General features: G+C 39.6%; 1 protein-coding gene across 1 annotated transcript in view; it reads left to right on the top strand.

The window, feature by feature from the left end:
• The window catches only part of KDM5A (lysine demethylase 5A), a 104,420-nt gene that overhangs the window by 66,993 nt on the left and 13,157 nt on the right, over window positions 1–24,270 (top strand). Inside the window, exons 14-25 of the mRNA XM_023517084.1 lie at window positions 1,523–1,704; window positions 2,090–2,214; window positions 2,768–2,918; window positions 5,528–5,642; window positions 9,449–9,804; window positions 12,303–12,441; window positions 13,751–13,930; window positions 14,531–14,692; window positions 16,772–17,323; window positions 17,693–17,836; window positions 21,803–21,962; window positions 23,883–24,103. Of these exons, the coding sequence (XP_023372852.1) occupies window positions 1,523–1,704; window positions 2,090–2,214; window positions 2,768–2,918; window positions 5,528–5,642; window positions 9,449–9,804; window positions 12,303–12,441; window positions 13,751–13,930; window positions 14,531–14,692; window positions 16,772–17,323; window positions 17,693–17,836; window positions 21,803–21,962; window positions 23,883–24,103 (2,487 nt within the window). The remainder of the gene's footprint in view (window positions 1–1,522; window positions 1,705–2,089; window positions 2,215–2,767; window positions 2,919–5,527; window positions 5,643–9,448; window positions 9,805–12,302; window positions 12,442–13,750; window positions 13,931–14,530; window positions 14,693–16,771; window positions 17,324–17,692; window positions 17,837–21,802; window positions 21,963–23,882; window positions 24,104–24,270) is intronic.

The raw sequence follows: 24,270 nt of genomic DNA, 5'->3' as shown, positions 1-24,270 counted from the left end.
GTGTCTGTAGTCCCCCTACTTGGGAGGCTGAGGCAGGAGACTCGTTTGAGCCCAGGAGTTGGAGGTTGCTGTGAGCTTTGATGCCATGGCACTTTACCAAGGGGGACAGCTTGAGGGCTCTGCCTCAAAAAAAAAAAAAAAACCAAAATGTATAATGAACAAAGTGTGTCTTGAATACTCCAGCGAATAAATTATTGGATTCCCCACCTTGTTAAAGTGAAGAAAGTTTGCTTATAAAAGAATTGGGTTTACAAGTACCTTGTTCAAGTAAGCAGAAACTGTGAAGAGAAACTGTATTGTAAGTGGTGGTCTTGGTAAAATGCACTTCATGTGCTGTGCTTTCTTCAGCTGGCATACTGAATTTGACTTAACTGTCTTTCTGGCATCATGCTAAAGATTATATTTTGAGGTTCAGCACCCATAGCACAGTAGTTATGGTGCCAGCCACATACACCGAGGCTGGCGGGTTTGAACTTGACCCAGGTCAGCTAAACAGTGACAACTGCAACAAAAAATAGCCTGGTTGTTGTGGCAGGTGCCTGTAGTCCCAGCTACTTGGGAGGCTGAGGCAAGAGAATCACTTAAGTCCAAGAGTTGGAGGTTGCTATGATCTGTGATGCCATGGTACTCTACTGAGGGTGATGTAGTGAGACTCTGTCTCAAAATAAAGAAAATATTATATTTTGATTTACATTAATTTATTTTAAACTCTTTGTCCTTGCATTTGTTTGTACATATCAGTGTTAATGTTTTTAGATCATAGGTTACTCACTTAACTTACCTGGTTTAAGGGTATATTATCCCTTAGGACAGTAATTTTAAAAAATTAGTCTTTTTATTGTTTTAAAGAGAATACAAATAAAACCACAACGCAAACATACAGTAGCTTCATGAATTATGTGGTAATTAAACCTAGTAATCACCATTTAGGTCAAGAAATAGAACTTTTGTCAGCTACTCCAACAGTGCCTCTCAAAAAACTATCTTGACTTTTTTTTTTTTGCAGTTTTTGGCTGGGACTGGATTTGAACTCGCCACCTCTGGCATATGGGGCCAGTGCCCTACTCCTTTGAGCCATAGGCGCCCCTCCCCCTCCCTTTTTTTCTTGTTTTTTGAGATAGAGTCTCACTATGTCACCTTGTTTCTATCATACAAATAGTTGTTGCAGTTGTCATTGTTGTTTAGTAGGCCTGGGCTGAGTTTGAACCTTCCTACCTTGGTGTATGTGGTTGTTGCCCTGACTACTGAGATATGGGAGCCAAGCCCTGTCTTGACTTTTGTAGTAGTCACTTCCTTTCATTTCTTTATAGTTTTATCAGTCAAATGTACATCCTAGTTACTAAAATTTAGTTTTGCCCATTTAAAAAAATTAGTAATGATAAAGTCTAGAAAGCATTTTAACGTGCCATTGTACCTCTCATGTTTGTGCCTTAAATTAGAGATACACCTGTAGAATATAATAAGTTCTTCGATGCTTTAAAGACTAGAAAGACTTCATTTAGTGATGTAAATTGTATTTTAGGGTGTCCTGATGTCAGAAGAAGAAGTATTTGAACTTGTTCCTGATGATGAGCGACAGTGTTCAGCTTGCAGAACCACCTGTTTTCTCTCTGCTCTCACATGCTCCTGTAATCCTGAGCGGCTTGTGTGTCTCTACCATCCAACTGATCTGTGCCCTTGCCCCATGCAGAAGAAATGTCTTAGGTATCTAGAAGTATCTTCTGAAACTTCCATTACCTTTTTAAAAAACAAAGTCTTAATGTTGTTCTTCGTTATCCCCTTCCCTGTCTCTGGACTGCTGATTCTCTTTATCTGTTTCTCTCCCAAGGACCAGGTCTTTAAATTTGGCCCTAAACTTGGCTGCTAAAATTAGTTTATTAATTGATTTCACATCTTCTTTGTCTCCTTATACTAAAACTGTGGGACTGTGGGTTGTATTGATGTTCTCTATATGTAAACTAAGATCTCATTCCCTTGGACATTGTACTTTTCTTAAGCTAATTATACTTAACAATTTATTGTCAAGTTGTTACTGTTTCTTTGAGGTTTTTATGTCCATTGTTTCTGTTTTTGTTTTTTATTTTTGTAGATATCGCTACCCATTAGAAGACCTCCCATCTCTGCTATATGGTGTAAAAGTTAGGGCACAGTCCTATGACACTTGGGTCAGTCGTGTTACAGAAGCATTATCTGCTAACTTCAACCACAAGAAAGGTTAAGTTTCTTCCTTTTGTATGCATATACTGAAATTTGGGTTACTTTGAAAGAAGTCTTGTTTAGTTTTCTGTTTTTTTTCCATTCATTAAGAGAAAAATCCCAGGCTTCATTTGAAATTAATGGGTTGGTTGAATTTTTCATTTGAGAATTGCCTTTTAATGGGTTGGTTAATGGGTTATGGGTTAATGGAAATTAATGGGTTGATTAATTTTTCATTTGAGAATTGCCTTTTAAATGAAAAAACCAACATAAAATGAGACAGATCTAACTTACAGTAGCTATATTGTATATTTTGGGGAGCCATTATTACCAGTGGACTATCACTAGAGGCTTTTTTGAAACAAGAAATTTCCTTACCTGAGAAAAATAGTCTCTAGGGATTAAGAATGTTATACCTGGTTATAAGGTTTTTATTGCAGCAGAGAGATTTTCACACCTGCAGTATATTTCTCCAAATAGGTTGATGATTTGAGTGAGGTGAAGATTTTAGAGTGGCTTTTTAAGTCTATAGGTTGTAGTATATGGCTTTATGTTTATTTATGTTTTACAGATTTGATTGAATTACGAGTAATGCTAGAAGATGCGGAGGATAGGAAATACCCAGAGAATGATCTCTTTCGAAAACTCAGGGATGCTGTAAAAGAAGCTGAGACCTGTGCTTCTGTGGCTCAGCTGCTTCTGAGCAAAAAGCAGAAACACAGGTAAATGCAAGAAGAGTTTAATTCTCTTTACTAGAAAAAGAATTATCTATTTCTTTCAGAGTAAAACCCAAAATTTAACTGGCCTGTGAGGCTTCACGTTATCTTTGACCTCTTGTGGCCATGCTTCTCCTTGCCCCAGTAATGCCTCGTCTCACCCCCTACTACTATCCTTTTCTTGCTCCACCCTGCAATACTCTTCTTCTTGCTATTCTTCATATACACCCGGCACTTTCCTGCTTAGGACCTTCACACTTGCTCTTCACTTTGCTTGGAGTTCTTTTTTTACTAATCTCAGTGGCTTGTTCCCTCACTTCTTTCAAGTCTTTTTGTGTAAATGTCACTTTCTTGGAGAGGCCTTTTCTGATTACTCTTTATAAAATTGCAGCCTTCTTACCTTTCTTTCCTGGCCATATCACCTTCTGGTATATTAATTTACTTATCTATCATTTATATCCTCCCTCTTCCCCACCCTACTAGACTAGGAGGTTAGGGATGTTTGTCTTTTTGTTCATTGCCATATTTCCTGTGCTTAAAACAACATTTGGCATGTAGTAGGTATGCAATAAATATTTGTAAATAAATGACACTACAGGTTGAAGAAAGGTGGTTACAAAGAGGAGGTGGTTGTTAAGGAGCATAGAAATGTGTACCATTGATTTAATACAATCCATGTGTATTAAATTCCTGTGGTATTATTATTATTATTATTTTTTGAGACGGAGCCTCAAGCTGTCCCGCTGGGTAGAGTGCCATGGCATCACGCTCACAGCAACCGCCAACTCCTGGGCTCAAGCGAGTCTCCTGCCTCAGCCTCCCAAGTAGCTGGGACTACAGGCGCCCGCCACAACGCCTGGCCATTTTTTTGTTGCAGCCATCATAGTTGTTTGGTGGGCCCGGGCTGGGGATTCGAGCCCGCCACCTTAGGTGTATGTGGCTGGCGCCTTAGCTGCTTGAGCCACAGGCGCCGAGCCTTCCTGTGGTATTATTTCCTATTCATTCTAATATGTACCTTTTCTATGAATAGCTTTTTCTTTTTTTTTGAGACAGAGCCTCAAGCTATCACCCTGGATAGAGTGCCATGGCTTCACTGCTCACAGCAACCTCCAACTCCTGGGCTCAAGCCAGTCTCCTGCCTCCGCCTCCCAAGTAGCTGGGACCACAGGCGCTGGGACAACACCCGGCTATTTTTTTTTGGTTGCAGCCATTATTGTTGTTTGGCAGGTCCGGGCTGGATTTGAACCTGCCACCTTAGGTGTATGTGGCTGGCGTCTTAGCTGCTTGAGCCACAGGCGCTAAGCCTGAATAGCTTTTTCTATAGCAGTTCACATTGGGTTTTGAATTAACTTGTAAATTTTTTTTTTTTTTTAAGAGTGCTCATTTTATCGCTTTTGGTAGAGTGCTGTTATGTCACAGCTCACAGCAACCTCCAACTCCTGGGCTTAGGCGATTCTCTTGCCTCAGCCTCCTAAGTAGCTGGGACTACAGGCATCTGCCACAGTGCCCAGCTACTTTTTGTTGCAATTTGGCCGGAGCTAGATTCGAACCCACCACCCTCAGTATATGGGGCCAGCACCCTACACACTGAGCCACAGGTACCACCCAACTTGTAAATTTTTTAAAACCATTTCGTTAGAGAACCTTTCTTAGAGACATTGACCAATGGATCTTAACTTGCCATTAAGTCACAGACCCTCCCTGCTCCTTAGAGAACCTACCAAAAGCTTAGCGATCTCCTTAGAAACATGCATATACACAGAAAATTTTGAAATAGTTTCAGAGGGCTTATTGTCCCCTAAGGGAGGTTAGTAGCCCTTGTTTTACATTTTAAGCTTGGAATATAGGTTTTAGTTTTATCAGTAAACTTAATATTCCACTATGAGGAATGTATTTAATGTTTAAAATATTTAATGCTTATAGTTTGGAGGGACTAACTTGGAGAGTAAGAATCTTCAAGTCACTAACCGAAGAACTTAAAACCCCCCACCCTTTTTTTTTTGGAGATGGAGTCTCACTACATCACCCTCAGTAGAGTACTATGGCATCACAGCTCACAGCAACTTCAAACTCTTGGGCTTAAAAGCTTCTCTTGACCCAGCCTCTCAAGTAACTGGGACTACTTGGGAGTCCTATAATACCAGGCTATTTTTTGTTGCAGTTGTCATTATTGTTTTAGCTGGTCTGGGCCGGTTTCCAACACGCCAACCTCGATGCTGGCGCTATAACCACTGTGCTATGGGTGGTGAGCCATTAAAAACTCTCTTGAAGAGGAGGCCCTGAGACTTGGTACAACGGGGGATTGTCCTGAATTGAGGTGTTGCTGCCAGTGGTCATAGTGAGGGGAGTGGAATCTAAACGCCCGACCTCGCTTAAGGCAGTAGTAGATGCGAAAGAATCACACGCTCCCAGAAATGTAAATTTGAAAGTTGAAAGAATAAAGCTTTACTTGGGGAGAAAAAAAAAACTCTTTGAAGCAATCACCATTACAGTAGAATTCCTCGAACACTAAGTAGGATTCCTTAGGTTCAAATTCTGAAATGACCAGGAGCCCCTTTGATACCAGAATGACTATAAATTTTTCTTACTTACATGTCAATATTATTTCATATCAGGCAGAGTTCAGATAGTGGAAGGACTCGGACCAAACTGACAGTGGAAGAATTGAAGGCCTTTGTCCAACAACTTTTTAGTCTCCCATGCGTCATCAGCCAAGCTCGACAAGTGAAGGTGGAGTATTATGTTGTTTTCTTGAGTAGTATCCTTTCCTATGTGGGCTACTGTTGGGAGTTAACCAGATGGTATGTCTATTTTTTTGTTCTGTTGTTTCTTTTCTCATACATATGCTGCTATTTAAGGTTCTTTAGTTAGGCAGTCTCTTAGTTTTTCTCTTAGCCTTTATTTTTCTTTTAAAAATATGAGACTTGACCTACTTTAAAATTATTTTTTTCCGTGGTTTATACCATGTTGGGAGGCAGAGACATCAGGATTACTTGAGGCCAGGAATTCAAAACCAACCTGGGCAACAGAACTCATCTCTGCAAAATATTAAAATATTAGTCAAGTGTGATGGTGCATGCCTATAGTCCCAGCTACTCAGGATAGTGAGGTGGGAGAATAGATTGAGCTCAGAAATTTGAGATTACAGTGAGCTGTGATCAGGCCACTATACTCCAGCTTATGTGACAGAGTGAAATTTTTTCTATATTATTTTAGATCAGAACTTCCATTTAATGCAGATGTAATTGAAATGCAAAAAATTCGTTAAAAGAATCTACATGTGTCAGTGAGTTATTAGTTTATTATCATTATTATTATTATTTTTTGAGTCAGAGTCTCAAGCTGTTGCCCTGGGTAGAGTGCTGGGACGTCACAACTCACAGCAACCTTAGACTCTTGGGCTTAAGCGAGATTCTCTTGCCTCACCCTCCCAAGTAGCTGGGACTATAGGCACCCACCACAATGCCTTGCTATTTTGTGGTTGTATTTGCTGTTGTTTGGCAGGCCCGGGCTGGATTCGAAGTTGCCAGCTCTGGTGTATGTGGCTTTGCCCTAGCTGCTTGAGCTACAGGCGCTGAGCCAGTACATGAACTTTTAAAAATACAGAGCTCTGAAATTTCCAGGGTCCTGATGGTTTAATGAATATGTAAAATCTCAAAAGTAGATATCAGGGCGGTGCCTGTGGCTCAGTGAGTAGGGCGCAAGCCCGATATACCGAAGGTGGCAGGTTCAAACCTGGCCCTGGCCAAACTCCCCAACAAAAAATAGCTGGGCATTGTGGCGGATGCCTGTGGTCCCAGCTACTTGGGAGGCTGAAGCAAGAGAATCGCCTAAGCCCAAGAGCTGGAGGTTGTTATGAGCTGTGACACCATGGCACTCTATTGAGGATGAGAAAGTAAGACTCTGTCTCTAAAAAAAAAAAAAAAGTACATATCAGATATATTAATCTACACAGTAATCTTTTGATAGTTTGTGCCTGCAGAGTTGGGGAACCTATGATATTAAGGCCACATGTGGCCCTTCAGATCCCCAAGTGTAACTCCTTCAACTGAATCCAAACTTTTTTTTTTTTGAGACAGAGTCTCACTTTGCCACCCTCAGTGGTGTCATAGCTCACAGCAACCTCCAATTCTTGGACTCAAGTGATCCTGTCGCCTCAGCCTCCCTAGTAGGTCAGACTACGGTGCCTGCCACAACACCCCAGCTAGTTTTTAGAGATAGGGTCTTGCTCTTTCTTCCTTTAGCTGGTGTTGAACTCCTGACCTCAAGCAGTCCACCTGTCTTGGCCTCCCAGAGTGCCAGCATTACAGGTGTCAGCCACTGCACCCGGCCCTGAATTCAAACTTTTTAATAAAGGGATTTGTTCTGTAAAATTTGGATTCATTCAAAAGGTTACACTCAAGGATCCAGAAGACCCCATATATTAGTGGGGGGTGTATTGAGTATGTTTTTGTGTTTTGGGAGTGGGTAGGGGGTCTAACATAGCTTTTATCAACTTGTGAAATCTATTATCAATTGTGTTCTTGCTTTACTTCATTTCATAAGAATATTTACATAGTTGATTATTCTTCTTACATGATGTTTTTTAATACATCCATGACACTGTAATTTTCCAGTGTTCTTCTTTGCTCTTTGGCAGTTCCTTAAGTTATTTTCTTTCCTTCTTTCTTTCCTTTTTCCTCAAGTTCTCTGGGGTTTTGGGGCAGAATTAAATCTTCTGTATTGTTTGTTTTCTCCTTTGCTCGACTTCTAAGTATTGCAGTATATTAGGAGTCTCAGTCCTTTCTGTACTATAGGTGCTCAGTGACATGATGTGTAATATTACCTATATCCTGTTGATTCCCATATCTCCAGCTGTGACTGCTTTTCGTCTTTTCTGCAGACTTTTATATCCAGCTATATACTCTACATTTTCATTTGGTAGACTAAAAAGCATCTTAAAAGCCTTACAATGAATCAAAACCCTTATTTTTTTTTTTTAGACAGAGTCTCACTTTATCACCTTCGGTAGAGTGCTGGGGTGTCACAGCTCACAGCAACCTCCACCTCCTGGGCTTAGGTGATTCTCTTGCCTTAGCCTCCTGAGTAGATGGGACTACAGGTGCCTGCCACAACGCCCAGATATTTTGCAGTTTGGCCGGAGCTGGGTTCAAACTCACCACCCTCGGTATATGGGACCAGCACCGTACTCACTGAGCCACAGTCACCATCCAACTTTTGATTCTTTTATTTTCCTTATACCCTATGTCCGTCTTTACACAACATGTGCTGGCTGCTGTTGTCTCAAAAATATATCCCCAAAGCATGTATCATCATCTCCATTGCTTAAACTATGGTCAATACCGCTAGAATCTGCCCCTTGGATTACTGCAATGGCTTTTTGACTGTTTTCCCTTCTTCTCTTGTTGCTAACATTTTTTAAAATTGTTCGGTAACCACAGTGATAATTTGAAATATAAATCAAATCATATCACTCCTCTACGGTTAAAATCCTCTAGTGGTTCCTGGTAGTCATTAGGATGAAATTGTGATTCATTGTAATCTACAAGAAACTATGTAATCTGACCTCTGCTTGTTCTTTAACTACATTTCTCCCTTGCCCATTTGTAGCAACATACTAAGCTCATTCTTCTTTAAGACAAATGTAGTCCTTGTAATTACTATTTGCCCTGCCTAAAGTCCATATCGTCATGTTCCTACTCCAGCTTCCTCCTAATTTTAGTTTCAGTTCTTCGGTCTTCTGTAACTGCCATTTCTAAGTAATATGTCCCCTCCTCCCTAGTCATTCTCTACTGAGTTGCTCAGTTTTATTTTAGAGCACTTAATACTAACCAAAACGTTATATTCATTTATTTACTGTCTGGCCTATATTAAGAATGTCCCTTGAGGCTTGGGCCTGTGGCTCAAGCGGCTAAGGCGCCAGCCACATACACCTAAGGTGGCGGGTTTGAATCCAGCTCGGGCCTGCCAAACAACAATAATGGCTGCAACCAAAAAATAGCCAGGCGTTGTGGTGGGCACCTGTGATCCCAGCTACTTGGGAGGCTGAGACAGGAGACTGGCTTGAGCCCAGGAGTTGGAGGTTGCTGTGAGCAGTGAAGCCATGGCACTCTACCCAGGGAGACAGCTTGAGGCTCTGTCGCAAAAAAAAAAAAAAAAGAAAAAAAAAGAATGTCCCTTGAAGGGAAGGATTTTTTGTCTTATTTAACACTGTTTAGAACAATGACGCATGTAAGTCAGCAGTAACTAAATTTTGAGTCAATCATATTTTAAAAGTAGGACTATAGATCAGCGGTTCTCAACCTGTGGATTGTGACCCATAGGAACTGTATTAAAGGGCCATGGCATTAGGAAGGTTGAGAAACCACTACCATAGATAGATGTAATTACAGAGAAACATATTTGTTAATTTATCATACCTGAATAGTGCTATGATGGTGAGAGTATGAAAAGGTCTAGAAACAATAGTTGCCTGAATTATATTCTGTACTTTTTTGTATCTTTTAAATTTGTTTTTATTTTTTTAACCTATTTAGAATCTGCTGGATGATGTGGAAGAGTTTCATGAGCGTGCTCAGGGGGCCATGATGGATGAAACTCCGGATTCTTCCAAACTCCAGATGTTAATAGACATGGGCTCTAGTCTTTATGTGGAGCTGCCTGAGTTACCCAGACTGAAGCAAGAATTACAGCAGGCTCGGTGGTTGGATGAAGTAAGACTGACCCTGTCTGATCCACAACAAGTCACTTTGGATGTCATGAAGAAACTAATAGACTCTGGGGTAGGGTTGGCACCCCACCATGCTGTGGAGAAAGCAATGGCTGAATTGCAGGAGCTCCTTACAGTCTCTGAGCGATGGGAAGAAAAGGCTAAGGTCTGCCTACAGGCAAGGTGAACATATATTTTGGTGATTGTTGCCTCTTTAATGATTAAGTGAGAAGATAGTGTTGGAAGGAGGTGCTTAAGGGCCTGTTTCATTAAAAGTTTTTCTTTTTTCTTTTTTTTTTTTTGCCTTTAGGATTTTGATGTGTCTAAAGGGTTCCCTTCTTGATAAGCAGTATTAGTCAAATTGATTGGGCCCAGGAAGGGCATTTCCCCAGGAATCCAGAGCTTGGAGGAAGGAGAGATTCTCTTCCCTCCCTACTTTAGCAAAGCTGACTTGGAAAGGTCCCTGTGGGTGGTAATGAGTATAGACAGGCTGGATGGTTTCTTGCTGAATAGGAACGTCCATGGGCAACACTTTCATCACGAGGCCCCTAGAATACCACATGTATCTAAACTCACTTCAGGGTAGCAGTGCCAGGAAGTGGGTTCTCTTATGTCTGGCTCCAACAAATGGTTTATTGTGATGATATTGAATGTTTAATTAAATGTTTTATGCCTTCCCTAGCCAATCACGAAGTTACCAAATGGGGCTGCATATAGCCAGTTTCAAATACCTGTAAACTATTGTGCCGAGCACTTTGTTAACAAACCTTGTTATATAAAGCAGTATTTTGTTTAGAGCCTATGATTAATGTTATTATAATTAGGAACTAAGAATTACAAAGCTCAGTGTAGTATATTATTAATGTTAAGTGAGAGGTATAGAAAAATTCTGTGGGAGTTCAGAGGAAGAGAGATCATAGTCTGCTTGTATGGTCAGTAGAGAAGCTTGAGAGAAAAGAAAGAACTTAGAAAGTTGAAGAATGAGTAGGGTAGAAGTGGAAAGGGGCAGTAAGAGAAATGTCATAAACTAAGTTTAAGAAATGTGTAGGTTATGTTCAGGTGACAGAAAATAAATGAGCTTTCCTGGAATGGAGAATTTATGCAGGAAAGTATTGGGAGATGAGAATTAGGAATGAAAATGTTAAATAGTTGCATTAGAATTAGCAACCTAGGCTTGGCGCCTGTAGCTCAGAGGTTGGGGCACTGGCCACATATACTGGGGCTGAACCTGGCCTGGGCCTACTAAACAACAATAACAACTACAATTAAAAAAAACCAAAATGGGTGATGTGGCGGGTGCCTATAGTCCCGGCTATTTGGGAGGCTGAGGCAAGAGAATTGCTGAAGCCCTCTCTCCCCAGAAAGAATTAGCAACCTCTTGGATTTAATAAATTAAGTAAAGTGTTCATGATATTTGACTGTATATCAACTAATTTGGCTGAGTTAACTATGAAAGCATTTTTTTAGCAGCTAATGTGACTGGGCATAGTGGTTCATGCCTGTAATCCCAGCACTCTTGGAGGCCGAGGGGTAGGATCACTTGAAATATTACTACCAACAAAATTTCACTTGGTAGACTGCTATCAGTTTCATCAAGTATACCATATCATAGTTTTACATTCCAAAGTTATTTAGCTTTGCCTATACAATATGCTCCCATCTCCTTGAACTGTCATGATTCTGAAGACACAGAGTAAGCTTTTCCAATCAAATGCATACAAAATTAGTGGCTGCAAAGTAGTTAAAATTTATAAACTTTAGAATGAAGTAGAAAGGTTTTAAATTTCAGCTGTCACTTAACTATGTGATCTCTCTAAGCAAATAGATTTCTCATCTTCACCTTAGAAATTACATGGGAAAAAAAAAAAAGGTGGTGCCTATAACTCAGTCGTCAGGGCGCCGGCCACATACACCCTCCTGAGCTTGAGCAATACTCATTCCTAAGCCTCTTGAGTATCTGGGACTACAAGTGCATGCCAACATGCCTGGCTAATTCTTTCTGTTTTTTGTAGAGAGGTGGTTTTGCCCTTGCTCAGGTTGATCTCAAACTCTTGAACTCAAGCAATCCACCCACCTCGGCCCCCCAGAGTACTAGGATTTGTAGACATGAGCCACCATGCCTGACCCCAACTTCTTTTTAAATGTTTCTCTCTGCCTTTGTTTATAATATTCGTGGTTTCTTTTTTTTAACCTTTCATTTGAAAAAATCATATTTCTTTAAGGCCTAATTCAAAGCCTTTCTTAATTCTCCTAGGCAGAATTAACCACTATCTTTTATAGTGATGAGCCCATAGTAATTTATTCTTAGTTCCTAGGATGAGTGTAATTCTTACCTTGTATTATGATTAGTTGAAGATAAAGTAAACTTTCTACATTACTATCAAAAATGTATTTCTGATAATTTTAGATACTATAAAGAACTAAAATAGAAGCAGTTTAGTATAGTAAAAGAGACATTCCAAGTCAGTATTTCAGGTGTGTCATTTATTATATTAAATGTCTTTGGGGTAAATAATTTTCCGTTGAGAGAAAGTTGCTTATCTGTAAAATGGAAAGAAAGATTCTAGCTGCTTTGCTTTCCTTATAGGATTATGGTAAGAATGAAATGAAATCACATATATGAATTGGTAATAGTTGAACTTTTTCTCATGCATCCCATCCTGGTTTTACTGTTCTTTTAGACCAAGGCACAGCATGGCAAGTTTAGAAAGCATTGTGAATGAAGCCAAGAACATTCCAGCCTTTCTACCCAATGTGTTGTCCCTAAAAGAAGCTTTACAAAAGGCTCGAGAATGGACAGCTAAAGTGGAAGCTATTCAGGTAAGGGGACTTTTGGATTATCTTGCCCATCAGGTAGGGTAATGGCCCATCTCACAGATGACTCCTATAAACCTTTGGTTCTTTAGAATAGAATAATCACAATACACATGGTCCCTGACTTAAAATTTTTCAACTTTGTGATGGTATGAAAGTGATAAGGCATTCAGTAAAAACTGAGCTTTGAATTTTGATGTTTCCAGGTCTAATAATATGTGGTATGATACTATATCATGATGCTAGGCAGTGGCAGTGACCCACAGCTCCTGGTCAGCCAAGCTAGTGTTACTAAGATACTGCTTTTTCAGTTGTTGGGAAAATTGTGAAAGACTTTGAATAGGCAAAATATTATAAGGTGTCTTTTCAGTGGAATATTGATGTTGTCTCATGGACCCTCTATGATTATCTGATTATAGGGATATATGCCTTATATTTTTATTGGCCAGCCTATTTTACAGCTCTATCAATTATTTTTTAAAAAAAAGTAATGCAAATGAATTATGTCCATAGATAGGCAACTCAATTAGGCTGTAATGGTACAATTGATTTCTGCATTGTAGAATAGGTAATTCCATTGTCTTACATGATATTAAACACTTACTTCTATTAGCAAATTCATTTCTTCATTTCTAATTGTATTTATACATGGTTGTTCTTTGTATTGTTCTTGGAACTGGTTTTTATATCTACTGGTGCTCTTCATTAATTAACAAATCAAATCTTTGGTAACATGTTCATTAAAAAAAATGAATTTACATAGGCAGTGCTTCTGGCACAAAAGAGTAGGGCGCCGGCCCCATATGCCGGAGGTGGCGGGTTTAAACCCAGCCCCAGCTAAGAACTGCAAAAAAGAAAAGTAAATTTACACAAACTTTTTTTTTTTTTTTTTTAAATAGAGTCTCATTAATATCGCCCTACGTAGAGTGCCGTGGCGTCATACCTCACAGCACCCTCTGGGCTTAAGGGATTCTCTTGCCTCAGCCTCCCAAGTAGCTGGGACTATAGGTGCCCGCCACAATGCCCAGCTATTTTTTTGTTGTAGTTGTCAATTGTTTGGCAGGTCCAGGCCGGGTTCAAACCCACCAGCCCCAGTATATTTTGCTGGCATCCTAGCCGCTGAGCTACAGGTGCCAAGCCTACACAAACTTTTAAAAATATGACATTGGAAGTAATGTTAGTTTGAGATACAATTAGGTCTAAAGAATAATATTTAATAGAAAAGCTAATATCAATCTTTGTAAGGTCTTTCAACAGTGTATTGCCAGACTTCATAAGAACTCAAAGTGTGTGAGAATATATTTTTATTTTTTAGAGTGGCAGCAATTATGCTTACTTAGAGCAGCTTGAGAGTTTATCTGCTAAGGGACGCCCTATCCCTGTGCGTCTTGATGCGCTGCCCCAGGTGGAATCACAAGTAGCAGCTGCCAGAGCATGGAGAGAACGGACTGGGAGGACCTTTCTGAAGAAGAATTCTAGCCATACATTGTTACAGGTAAAGAGTACTTTATGTACACGAACTTCAGCTTTCCCATAAGCAGTTGATAATAACACCTATCGGTAATAATAATTGTCTTCAGTTTATATAGTCACCTTTATTCAAGTGCTTCCTGTTAGGTAATATCAGATATTGACCTAAAATATGGAGTCTTAGGCAGGCATTTCCAGTTACTCTTGTGCCATCTGCAGAAAAAGCAGTCAGCCTGGATTTTATTGTTGGACTTTGCCACTGAAAGATCTTATTTCTCAGAAGCACAAATTTATATGCGTACCCTTTTCATCTTAAGCAATTGCACATAGTAGTTAAGAAGAGAAGCTGTGGAATAAAATAGTTTCAGGTTTTAGGTCTGGTTCCTTAATTGCTAACCCTGTATCCTTGGGAAGTTGTTTCCTTTCTGAAACTGTTTCCCTTGTTTGAATAATATGCGTAATACCTACCATCTAGGGTTGTTGTGAGGATTGAAATAGATAATGTATATAAAGTCCTTAGGAAAGTACCTGGAATTCAGTGAGTGTTCAATAAATGTTTCTTTATTATTTTCACCTTTAAAATTTTTTAAGAACCAGACTTCATATTTTGGTTTTATTTTTATAGGTGCTAAGTCCCCGGACTGACATTGGTGTATATGGGAGTGGCAAAAGCAGAAGGAAAAAAGTAAAAGAACTAATAGAAAAAGAAAAAGAAAAGGATCTAGACCTTGAGCCTTTGAGTGATCTAGAGGAAGGATTAGAAGAAACCAGAGATACAGCCATGGTGGTAAGAGATGATGTAATTAATGCCTTTTGAGTTTGCTCAGTAAATATAGAATTGTGTGAAGATATAGCAGGTTTACTGTTTTTATGTTTTTAACTGTTTTCATTGTTATAAACTTAATCTTTGGCTTTATGAGTACGTATTCCACATTTTTAAATATATTTATCCTCAAAGTATAGAAGAAGTCAGCTACCTTGTTCTTTTCTCAGAATTTTTTTTTATATCTCTTTTCATTATTGTTTTAATAGTTGTTTAATATTCCATGATGTTGTCCATAGTTTGCTGAGACAGTGAGTTTTCACTTAACATTGCCAATAAGTTCTTGGAAACTATGACTTCAAGTGCAATGACATAGAATGAAACCAATTTTATGAACTGATAAATAAGAGCTGAGAAATGAGTTAAGTTCTTGTAATATATTTCTAACCAAACTTCTAAAGGTCCAAAACACTTGTAACATTAAACATTGAAATAAATGTGAATGATACATATGTTGAAGAAAGAGTAATAAAAAAGTAACATATGTATTTATCCTGTTTTTGGTGAATTAGTGAGTCAGAGGCTCTGGCCAGTTTTTTTTTCTCATCAATGTTACAGTAAAACTGTGTTGAACAAAATGAAGACCTCCTCTAGTTTTCTAATGCTGAGCATTTTTCCTATGATTGTTTCCTGTCATAAGTAACAAAAATTGAACTTCTTTGTATGCCAAGTCTTTTCCTTCTCTTAAATTATTTTCTTACACTTTTAGGAGTGGAATTACTGATTAGAATTCAGTAGCATTTTGTGGCTCTTAATCTAATCCATTCTTAATTAACATTTTGTGCTCTTCAAAGGAATTGTAGCAGTTTACTAACTACTTTTTAAAGCATTTTCTAGTAGCATTCAACAGTATAGTGAGTGCTCAAAATATTTGTAGTTGGGAATTGTGTATACTAAATAACTTGATATAGCTCTTTGGAGAATTGTGTACACTACGTAACTTGATACAGCTTTTTGGGAATTGTGTACACTAAGTAACTTGATATAGCTCTTTCTGCCTACAAATGATTCTGTTCTTAGGCCAATGAAAATGATCTCTTCAAGAGAAGCTGCCTAAAAAGTCAATCTTGCCAGACAAGTAGGACTGGAAATTATTTTGGAATTGTTTCAAAACTCCAAGTAGTTTAAAAAGAAAATGCACTGACAGTATTTACAGTAATTAAATTTGATTTGCTTTATTTACTTTGTTGAAATGAGTTTCATGAAATGACTATTATAATTGTTCATCAGGTGTTGTACACATGAATTTGGAGAGGCCTTCTAAAAGAGATAAAAATTGATTTGTATAAAACTTGTCCCCAGAGAATGAATGGCAAAGAGATGGGAAACTAATACTTACCTGAATGTTTACCTTGTGCCAGGCACTAGGTTAAGCACTTTTATATGTTACTCAGTCCTTTTTTTTTTAAGATAGAGTTTCACTCTGTCACCTGGGCTAGAGTGCAGTGCTTCAAACTCCTGGGCTGAAACTATCCTTCTACTTCAGCCTCCCAAGTAACTGGGACTACAGGCACACACTAACATGCCTGGCTAATTTTTTTCTAATTTTAGTAGAAATGGCATCTTTCTTTGTTCATGCTGGTCTCAAACTCCTGCATTCAAGTGATCTTCCTCTACCTCCTGGAGTGCTAGGATTATACACATGAGCTACCACGCCTGGCCTTTCTTATTTAATCCTAAACAAAACAAAGTTGGTAGTATCCTCATTTTTTTCAGAAAAATGAGGTGCAACAGTTTTGTAACTCATATTTATTGTCTGTAAGTTTAAGAGCCAGGCTTCATACTCAAGTTGTGTAATTTAACGGCATACTATCTTTCTCTTGCCCCCTATAGAAGAGTACTCTTTTGATATAAATAAATATGTTAGCACTTTGCCTTTTTCAAACAGGTAAGAATTATTTGCATGGAAACTACTAGGGTGCTCCAAATCTTAGAAAATTAGCAAAAATTGATAACTTGAGAAAGATCCCACAGTCTTGTGGATTTGGTGTTTTGGAGGTGTGTTGCATTGATTCCTTTCATTTAAATGTTTGTCATATACAGGTGGCAGTTTTCAAAGAACGGGAGCAAAAAGAAATTGAAGCTATGCATTCCCTCAGAGCAGCCAACCTCGCCAAGATGACAATGGTGGACCGCATAGAAGAAGTAAAATTTTGCATATGCCGAAAGACAGCCAGTGGGTTTATGCTGCAGTGTGAGCTCTGCAAAGACTGGTTCCATAACAGCTGTGTTCCCCTTCCTAAATCAAGTTCCCAGAAAAAAGGATCTAGCTGGCAGGCTAAAGAAGTAAAATTCCTTTGCCCTCTTTGTATGCGGTCTCGAAGGCCCAGGCTAGAGACTATTCTGTCACTCCTGGTGTCCCTTCAGAAGTTGCCTGTACGCTTGCCTGAAGGAGAGGCCCTACAGTGTTTGACAGAACGTGCTATGAGTTGGCAAGATAGAGCACGGCAGGCCCTAGCCACAGATGAACTGTCCTCTGCCCTGGCCAAACTGTCTGTGTTGAGCCAGCGTATGGTGGAACAGGCAGCTCGAGAAAAAACAGAAAAGATCATCAGTGCAGAACTTCAAAAAGCAGCTGCTAATCCAGACTTACAGGCAAGTTTAGGATTTACGTTCTTCATTTTATGGGATAGTATTTGTCAGTATGTGAATGGTAAATCAAAGCAATCTACCAGTTGATTACAAAAACAGTAACTTGTCAGCAATTATATCATCCATGACGTCTTCCTTCTGTGCACATCCGTAGTATTTTCTTTGGATACATACTTAGTAAAATGGAATAGTACCTGGAAATACCATGTGTACCTTGGCATCATATGAAATAATTTGATTTCTACTGACTGTTGAAGAATTCTGTTAGCCACTTAGTGAATTTATTGCATTTTGGTGATCTAAAGCACATGTTAATTACCCATGCTTACTTAGTATGTCTCTTTCTTCATTTTGGAATTATTTGTTGTTTAGGGACATTTACCTAGTTTCCAGCAGTCTGCTTTTAACCGGGCGGTAAGCAGTGTATCATCTTCCCCTCGACAAACAATGGACTATGATGATGAGGAAACAGATTCTGATGAAGACATTCGGGAGACATACGGCTATGATATGAAGGTAATCACATGAATAGGCAGGGCAGTGTAGGTATATACCTGATTATTGATCATCATGGTTTGTTAAAAAAGCTATTGAATCCTGATGTTTGAGGCCTGAAAGTGGAAGGGAAAGCTAGTCATCCCAGATACGATGATAGTTTTTTTTTTTTTTTTGCAGTTTTTGGCTGGGGCTGGGTTTGAACCCACCACCTATGGCATATGGGGCCAGCACCCTACTCCTTTGAGCCACAGGTGCCACCCCGATGATAGTTTTTCTTTTAAACTCTAAAAATAATACAGATTGCTACAACAATTTTTTTTTTTTTTTTAGAGACAGAGTCTTAAGCCCTGGGTAGAGTGCCAGAGCAACCTTCAATTCTTAGGCTCAAGCGATCCTCTTGCCTCAGTTTTTCTATTTTTAGTAGAGACGGGAGTCTCATTTTTGCTCAGGCTGGTCTTGAAATGTGAGCTCAAGCAACTGTGAGTTCAAGCAGTCCATCCATCCACCTCGGCCTCCCAGAGTGCTAGGATTAGGTCACTATACTGTATAGTAGATCTCCAGCACTTACTCTTCCTGTCTAACTTTAGAAACTTTTTACTCTTTTAATATCTCTCTATTTACACCCACCCCCACCCCCACACATATACACACGGCCTCTGGTAATCACCATTGTGTTCTTTGCAATTTATTTATTTTTTTAAAAAAGATTCTATATTATAGTGTTTGTCTTTTCGGGAATAATTTTTTGAAGTTTACTGTTTTTCAATTCTTTAGCTGCCAACCTTTCTGTGTCTTAATATGTAAAAGTTATCTCTGATAGACAGCATATTTCTTTGGGTCCTTTTGGGCCTGAAATCTTACATTTGTATATATTTGTAAAATAGACAAGTATATTGTGTATTTTATTTTTTTGCTCTAGTGCCATCAATGTATTTTTACTTTACTGAAGTTAATATTGTACCACTTTACACTTTTTGTTTTTTTTTTTGAGACAGAGTCTTATTGTGTTGCCCTTTGTAGAATGCTCTGACGTCACAGCTCACAGCAACCTCAGACTCTTGGGCTTAAGTAATTCTCTTGCCTCAGCTTCCCAAGTAGCTGGGACTACAGGCGCCTGCCACAACACCCAGCCATTTTTTGGTTGTAGTCGTCATTATTGTTAGCAGGCCTGGCCTGGATTGGAACCCGCCAGCTCTGGTGTATGTGGCTGGCGCCCTAGCCGCTTGAGCCACAGGTGCTGAGCCTATACCACTTCATACTTTATATGTACTTAATGCTGGGAAAGTCGCTTAAAACTTTCTTTTTTTTTTTCAGAGACAGAGTCTCACTTTGTCACCGTTTGTAGAGTGCTGCGGCATCACAGCTCACAGCAACCCTCCACCTCTTGGGCTTAAGTAATTCTCTTGCCTCAGCCTCCTGAGTAGCTGGGACTACAGGCACCTGCCACAATGCTCTGCTATTTTTTGTTGCAGTTTGGCTGGGGCTGGGTTTGAACCTGCCACCCCTAATATATGGGGCTGGCGCCCTACTCACTGAGCCATAGGAGCCACCCTTAAAATTTTCTTTTTACCTTTCACTGTTTCCATTATCATTTTCTGGTCACGTTCTTTTCATTTTGAAAGCGTAACAGAAAGTTCCCTGTGTGAGTTATAATGAAACGAGTAGAGTCAAGGGTAGAAAAGACTGTTCGGATCAGTGAGAAGCAGCACCTGGGAATGGAAGTAAGGGGTTTGTACTCTTCCATCTTTTGCATTTTAGGACTTAAATTCTTGAATAGGGAAGAAGGTTATGAACTGTTATTTCTAAATTCTTGGTGTGTATCATTGTCTTTCAGAATCCTCTTATAAAATATTTTTCTCCTAAGTTCTTTCCATAACTAACCATTATTTTGAAACTTGTGAAGTACCGTGAAACTTGAAAAGTATCATGTTCAATTAAGGATAACATCATGGTGATAGTAGATCTTCCTCTCATGCACCCTACAAAGACAATGTTGGGTTAATAAGAATTTTATGATCTCTGTTGCATATTCTTCTGTTTGATTTTTTCTGTATTTCCTTTACAACCCTTTAAAAATGTGAAACTATCTTTAGCTTGCAGTTAATTAAAAAACAGACTGCTGGCTGGAATTGTCCCACAGGCTATAGTTTGCCAAATCCTGCTCTACACATTTGTCCATTGCCAGATGCCTCTCTTCTGCTAATAGAGAAAAGACCTGAATAGTAAGAAAAGACTTGATCTTTCCCTTATTTATTCCCTGTTCTTGTCATCATCATCTGAACTGCACTTTTTTTTTTTTTTTTTTTACCCTGCCAGGTAAATGGTTCTAATGTCTAGTTGTTTTGTCCCCCTCATCCCTGAAACCAACTACATGCTGTTTCATCAAAGACAGCAGCCATTACTTCCTCTGTGAAGGTCTGGGTCCCAACTCTGCAGGACTCCCCTTTTAAGCTTTTAGATTCTAATAAATCTACCTCTTTTCTTGTGTCATCTCAAGGTCTAGAGATAATTCTCTCCTGAAATTATCATCTTGGTGTTATCTCTGTTTCTCTTCTGCCTTTCAGTCCTTTAATACACATTGAATATTGAACTAGTTCACCATATTCTCTCTTGTTGAAATATCTTGTGTGATTTCTGTCTTCCTGATTGCACTTTGGTCTTTAAAGGTATATGGGTGAGTTTGTAGGAACTAATTTCATAAGACAATCATCCGGGACCTAATTAGAGTTCTCTTAACATTCTAATGACTTTAAGCTGAATGGTACATAACAAAACAAGTCTTTTTTCCCTCATCCTTGTTATATTGGAAGGAAGTTGAAGGAAATGATGTTATTCGAGGACCTGTTTTACCTTGTTTTGCTTAAAGTCATGGTTTCTAGAAACCTATCACTAACACTATACTATACGAAGACATAACTGTAATTTATCAGTCAGGCTCTTTATCATATTAAGAACAGTAACTATTTTGCTGTGTATAATGCATACTTTTTTGCCCAAATTTTTGTGTGAATAGTAAAGATACACATTATGTATGACATGGGTAGTATAAACTAAAGAGTGGGAGAATCCAGTGGGCCTCCAGGAGCCACTGGGTCCTCCTATCTGGGGTGGCAGGGCACATAGAGTTCCAGTCCAGTAGGATCTGGGTTCTAGTGTGAGAGAGCTAGAGCAGCCTCCACCAACCTCTGTGATCAGGGGAAGGGGCAGTAGCAGGGCTAGTGAGGCCTGCAGATACCGTGTAGGGGGAGGCCTGAGGCCCAGCAGCACTGTGCAGGCCCCAGGGACCTGCCTGGCTGCCCATGGGCTGAGCGACCTCAGAAACTCCCACCCTGTGAGCCATGCACACGGCTATCTCCATAGCAGACTTCAATGAGGCAGGGAGGGAAGGGGCAACCTTCACAGAGCAGGCAGCTACAAGAGGGCATTGCAGTCTGGTCTGCATGTTTACTGGGGGAGAGGCCACCTTCTCAAGGTACGTTTTCCTGAAAGTTTGGGACAAAAACATGGGTGGCACATTATACACAGGAGTCCATTAACACATGGCAAAATAACAGGTAGTTAAGATTCTACGTTTGAAACCTTTAGATAGGATTACATGGTTTGTATCCTTAAGATGGCACATCTAAACCTTTCTTCCCCTCTTTTATTTTTTCTTTTTTAAAGGGTCATTTCCTTAACTTGTTGGTGTAAGAGTTTTATGGGTTGTAGACTATAAAAAATAGATTACTTAAGGGTAATTTTTTTGAGGTTTATTATTTCTATGGATTAGTTTTGAAAAATACTCTTTTTACTTGAAACTATATTTATTATGCTTTTTCTCTCCAGTGGACATTTTCTATCTTATTTAATATCATCTATTTAATTTTAATGTCGTATTTTACGTATATTTATGTTAGAAGCTTTATAACCTGAAAGTCCATTTAGAACCTCTTCATGGAATAAGTTAAATGACTCCTCGGAATACCCCTTTTGTTTCTTCTTCAGGACACAGCCAGCGTGAAGTCCTCCAGTAGTCTGGAACCTAATCTTTTTTGTGACGAAGAGATTCCCATCAAGTCTGAGGAGGTGGTAACTCACATGTGGACAGCACCTTCATTCTGTGCAGAACATGCTTATTCTTCTGCATCTAAGAGTTGTTCTCAAGGTATAACCTTTTTTTTTTAAGAGACAGAGTCTTAACTCTGTTGCCCTCGGCAGAGTGCTGTGGCAGTACAGCTCACAGCAACCTCCAGCTTTTGGGCTTAGGCTATTCTCTTGTCTCACCCTCCCGAGTAGCTGGGACTACAAGCACCCGCCACAACACCTAGCTATTTTTTTGGTGCCGTTTGGCCGGGGCTGGATTCAAACCCACCACCCTCATATATGGGGCCGGCGCCCTACTCACTGAGCCACAGGTGCTCCCCCCCCCCCTTTTTTTCTTTTGGAGATAGTCTCACTCTTTTGCACTGCATAGTGCTGTGGCATCATAGCTCACAGCAACCTCAAAACTCTTGGGCTCAAGTCATCTTCCTGCCTTAGCCTCTTGAGTAGCTGGGACTACAGGCACCTGCAACAATGCCTGGCTAATTTTTCTACTTTTAATAGAGACAGGGTCTCTGCTCAGGCTAGTCTTGAACTCCTAAACTCAAGCAGTCCTTCTGCCTCACCTTCCCAAAGTGCTAGGATTATAGGTGCAAACCACCACTCCCAGTCATATAACCCTTTTTTTAAAATGTGGGGAAATAAGCCTAAAACTAATGAGAAAATAGGTCTAATTAATTAAGACTATAAATCGCTATCGAATATAGTGCCTGGCCATGAAATGCTCATGGAACCGGAAAATCCTATTTTGGTTGGGAAAAGCCAATCCCTGTTAGCATTTTCTGTCATTATTAGGGGTCCTCCAACTACAGCCCGCAGGCCACATGTGGCCCGCTGAGGACATTTATCTGGCCTGCTGGGTGTTTTTGCAGCCACTGCCTGTCCTGCTTAGCGGTGACTCATTCCAGGCCCGCAGTCTGGCCCTCCAGTGGTCTGAGGGACAGTGAACTGGCCCCCTGTTTAAAAAGTTTGAGGACTCCTGCATTAGATGATAATGTAAAAATTTACATAGTATTACAGAGTCCTAATTAGAAGAATTTTAGAGGCTTTGTAGTCCAGGTGTCTGAATTCTATAAAATCTGTATTAGGTAGTTCTTTATCCTCTATGTGATCATTGTCAGTTGAGGAACTTGCTGCCTTTTAAAAATAGTGACACTCTGGCTCCACACCCATAGCACAGTGGTTTTGGCACCAGCTACATACACCGAGGATGGTGGGTTTCCAGCCTGGCCCCAGCCAGCTAAACAAATGCAACAAAAAAATAGCTGGGCATTGTGGTGGGCACCTGTAGTCCTAGCTACCTGGGAGGCTGAGGCAATAGAATCGCTTAAGCCCAATAGTTGGGCTTGGCACTCTACCGAGGGCAACATAGCAAGACTCTGTCTCAAAAAATAATAATAATAATAAAAATACAATAAAAATAGTGACTCTGATTTAGGGTCATGTTAATTCTTCCTTTCTTCGGAGCGTGATTTCTCTATAGCCTTTCCTTTTCCCCCAGTGAAGATAAATCACACTGCTTTAGGTCACAGCTCTGAAGATAAGAGGGTGTCTATTTCTTTATAATGAAATTTAAGTTTTTATGGAACAGCAAACATGTTATTGTCTGTTAGGAAGATAATCATTTATTTATATAGGGCAGCTAAATGTTTAATCTTTTTGGATTAAAAGGAGAGGAGAGGATGTGGGTTAAGAGATTATGGTCCTCCCTTTCCCCTTGCCACAAGAATAAGTATTAATAGGGATAAACAATTAGGATAAAGAACCAATTTTTAACTCTAAAGCAATTTTTTAGAGTAGGCCTCGGGATTCTAGATATTTTTGTTTTGTATTTTTAATTTCATTTACATTTTCATAGTATTCATAATCCAGATATCTGAAGTCAGTACCGGGGGAGGTTGGATCATTCTTCTAAATACTTACACTTTTTCTCTAGTTTTTATTGTTTTGTTTTATGTTATGATTTTTTTAGGGGGGCGGGAAGGTTCTAGCACCCCAAGGAAACAGCCTCGGAAGAGCCCTTTGGTGCCCCGTAGTTTGGAACCCCCAGTATTGGAGTTGTCACCTGGAGCTAAGGCCCAGTTGGAAGAACTTATGATGGTTGGAGATCTCTTGGAAGTATCTCTGGATGAGACTCAACACATATGGCGGATTTTGCAGGCCACACACCCACCCTCTGAAGACAGATTCCTGCATATCATGGAGGTATGATTTTTTCAAAGGTTACTTGAATAGTGGTTGTAAAGCTATTCAGAATGCAAAGTTCTATATCAGTATTACAAATGCTGATAAGGAGATGGTAGAGTGGGCAATAATCTGGCTGTCCTACTTTCTCACTTAAGCCAAGGAAATTCTGCTTTATGGTTTTCTTT

Source organism: Otolemur garnettii, unplaced genomic scaffold, assembly GCF_000181295.1.
Source record: "Otolemur garnettii isolate 467f Iridium unplaced genomic scaffold, OtoGar3 scaffold00104, whole genome shotgun sequence".
Classification (NCBI taxonomy): Eukaryota; Metazoa; Chordata; class Mammalia; order Primates; family Galagidae; genus Otolemur; species Otolemur garnettii.
This window is presented reverse-complemented; position numbering and strand designations above follow the sequence as displayed.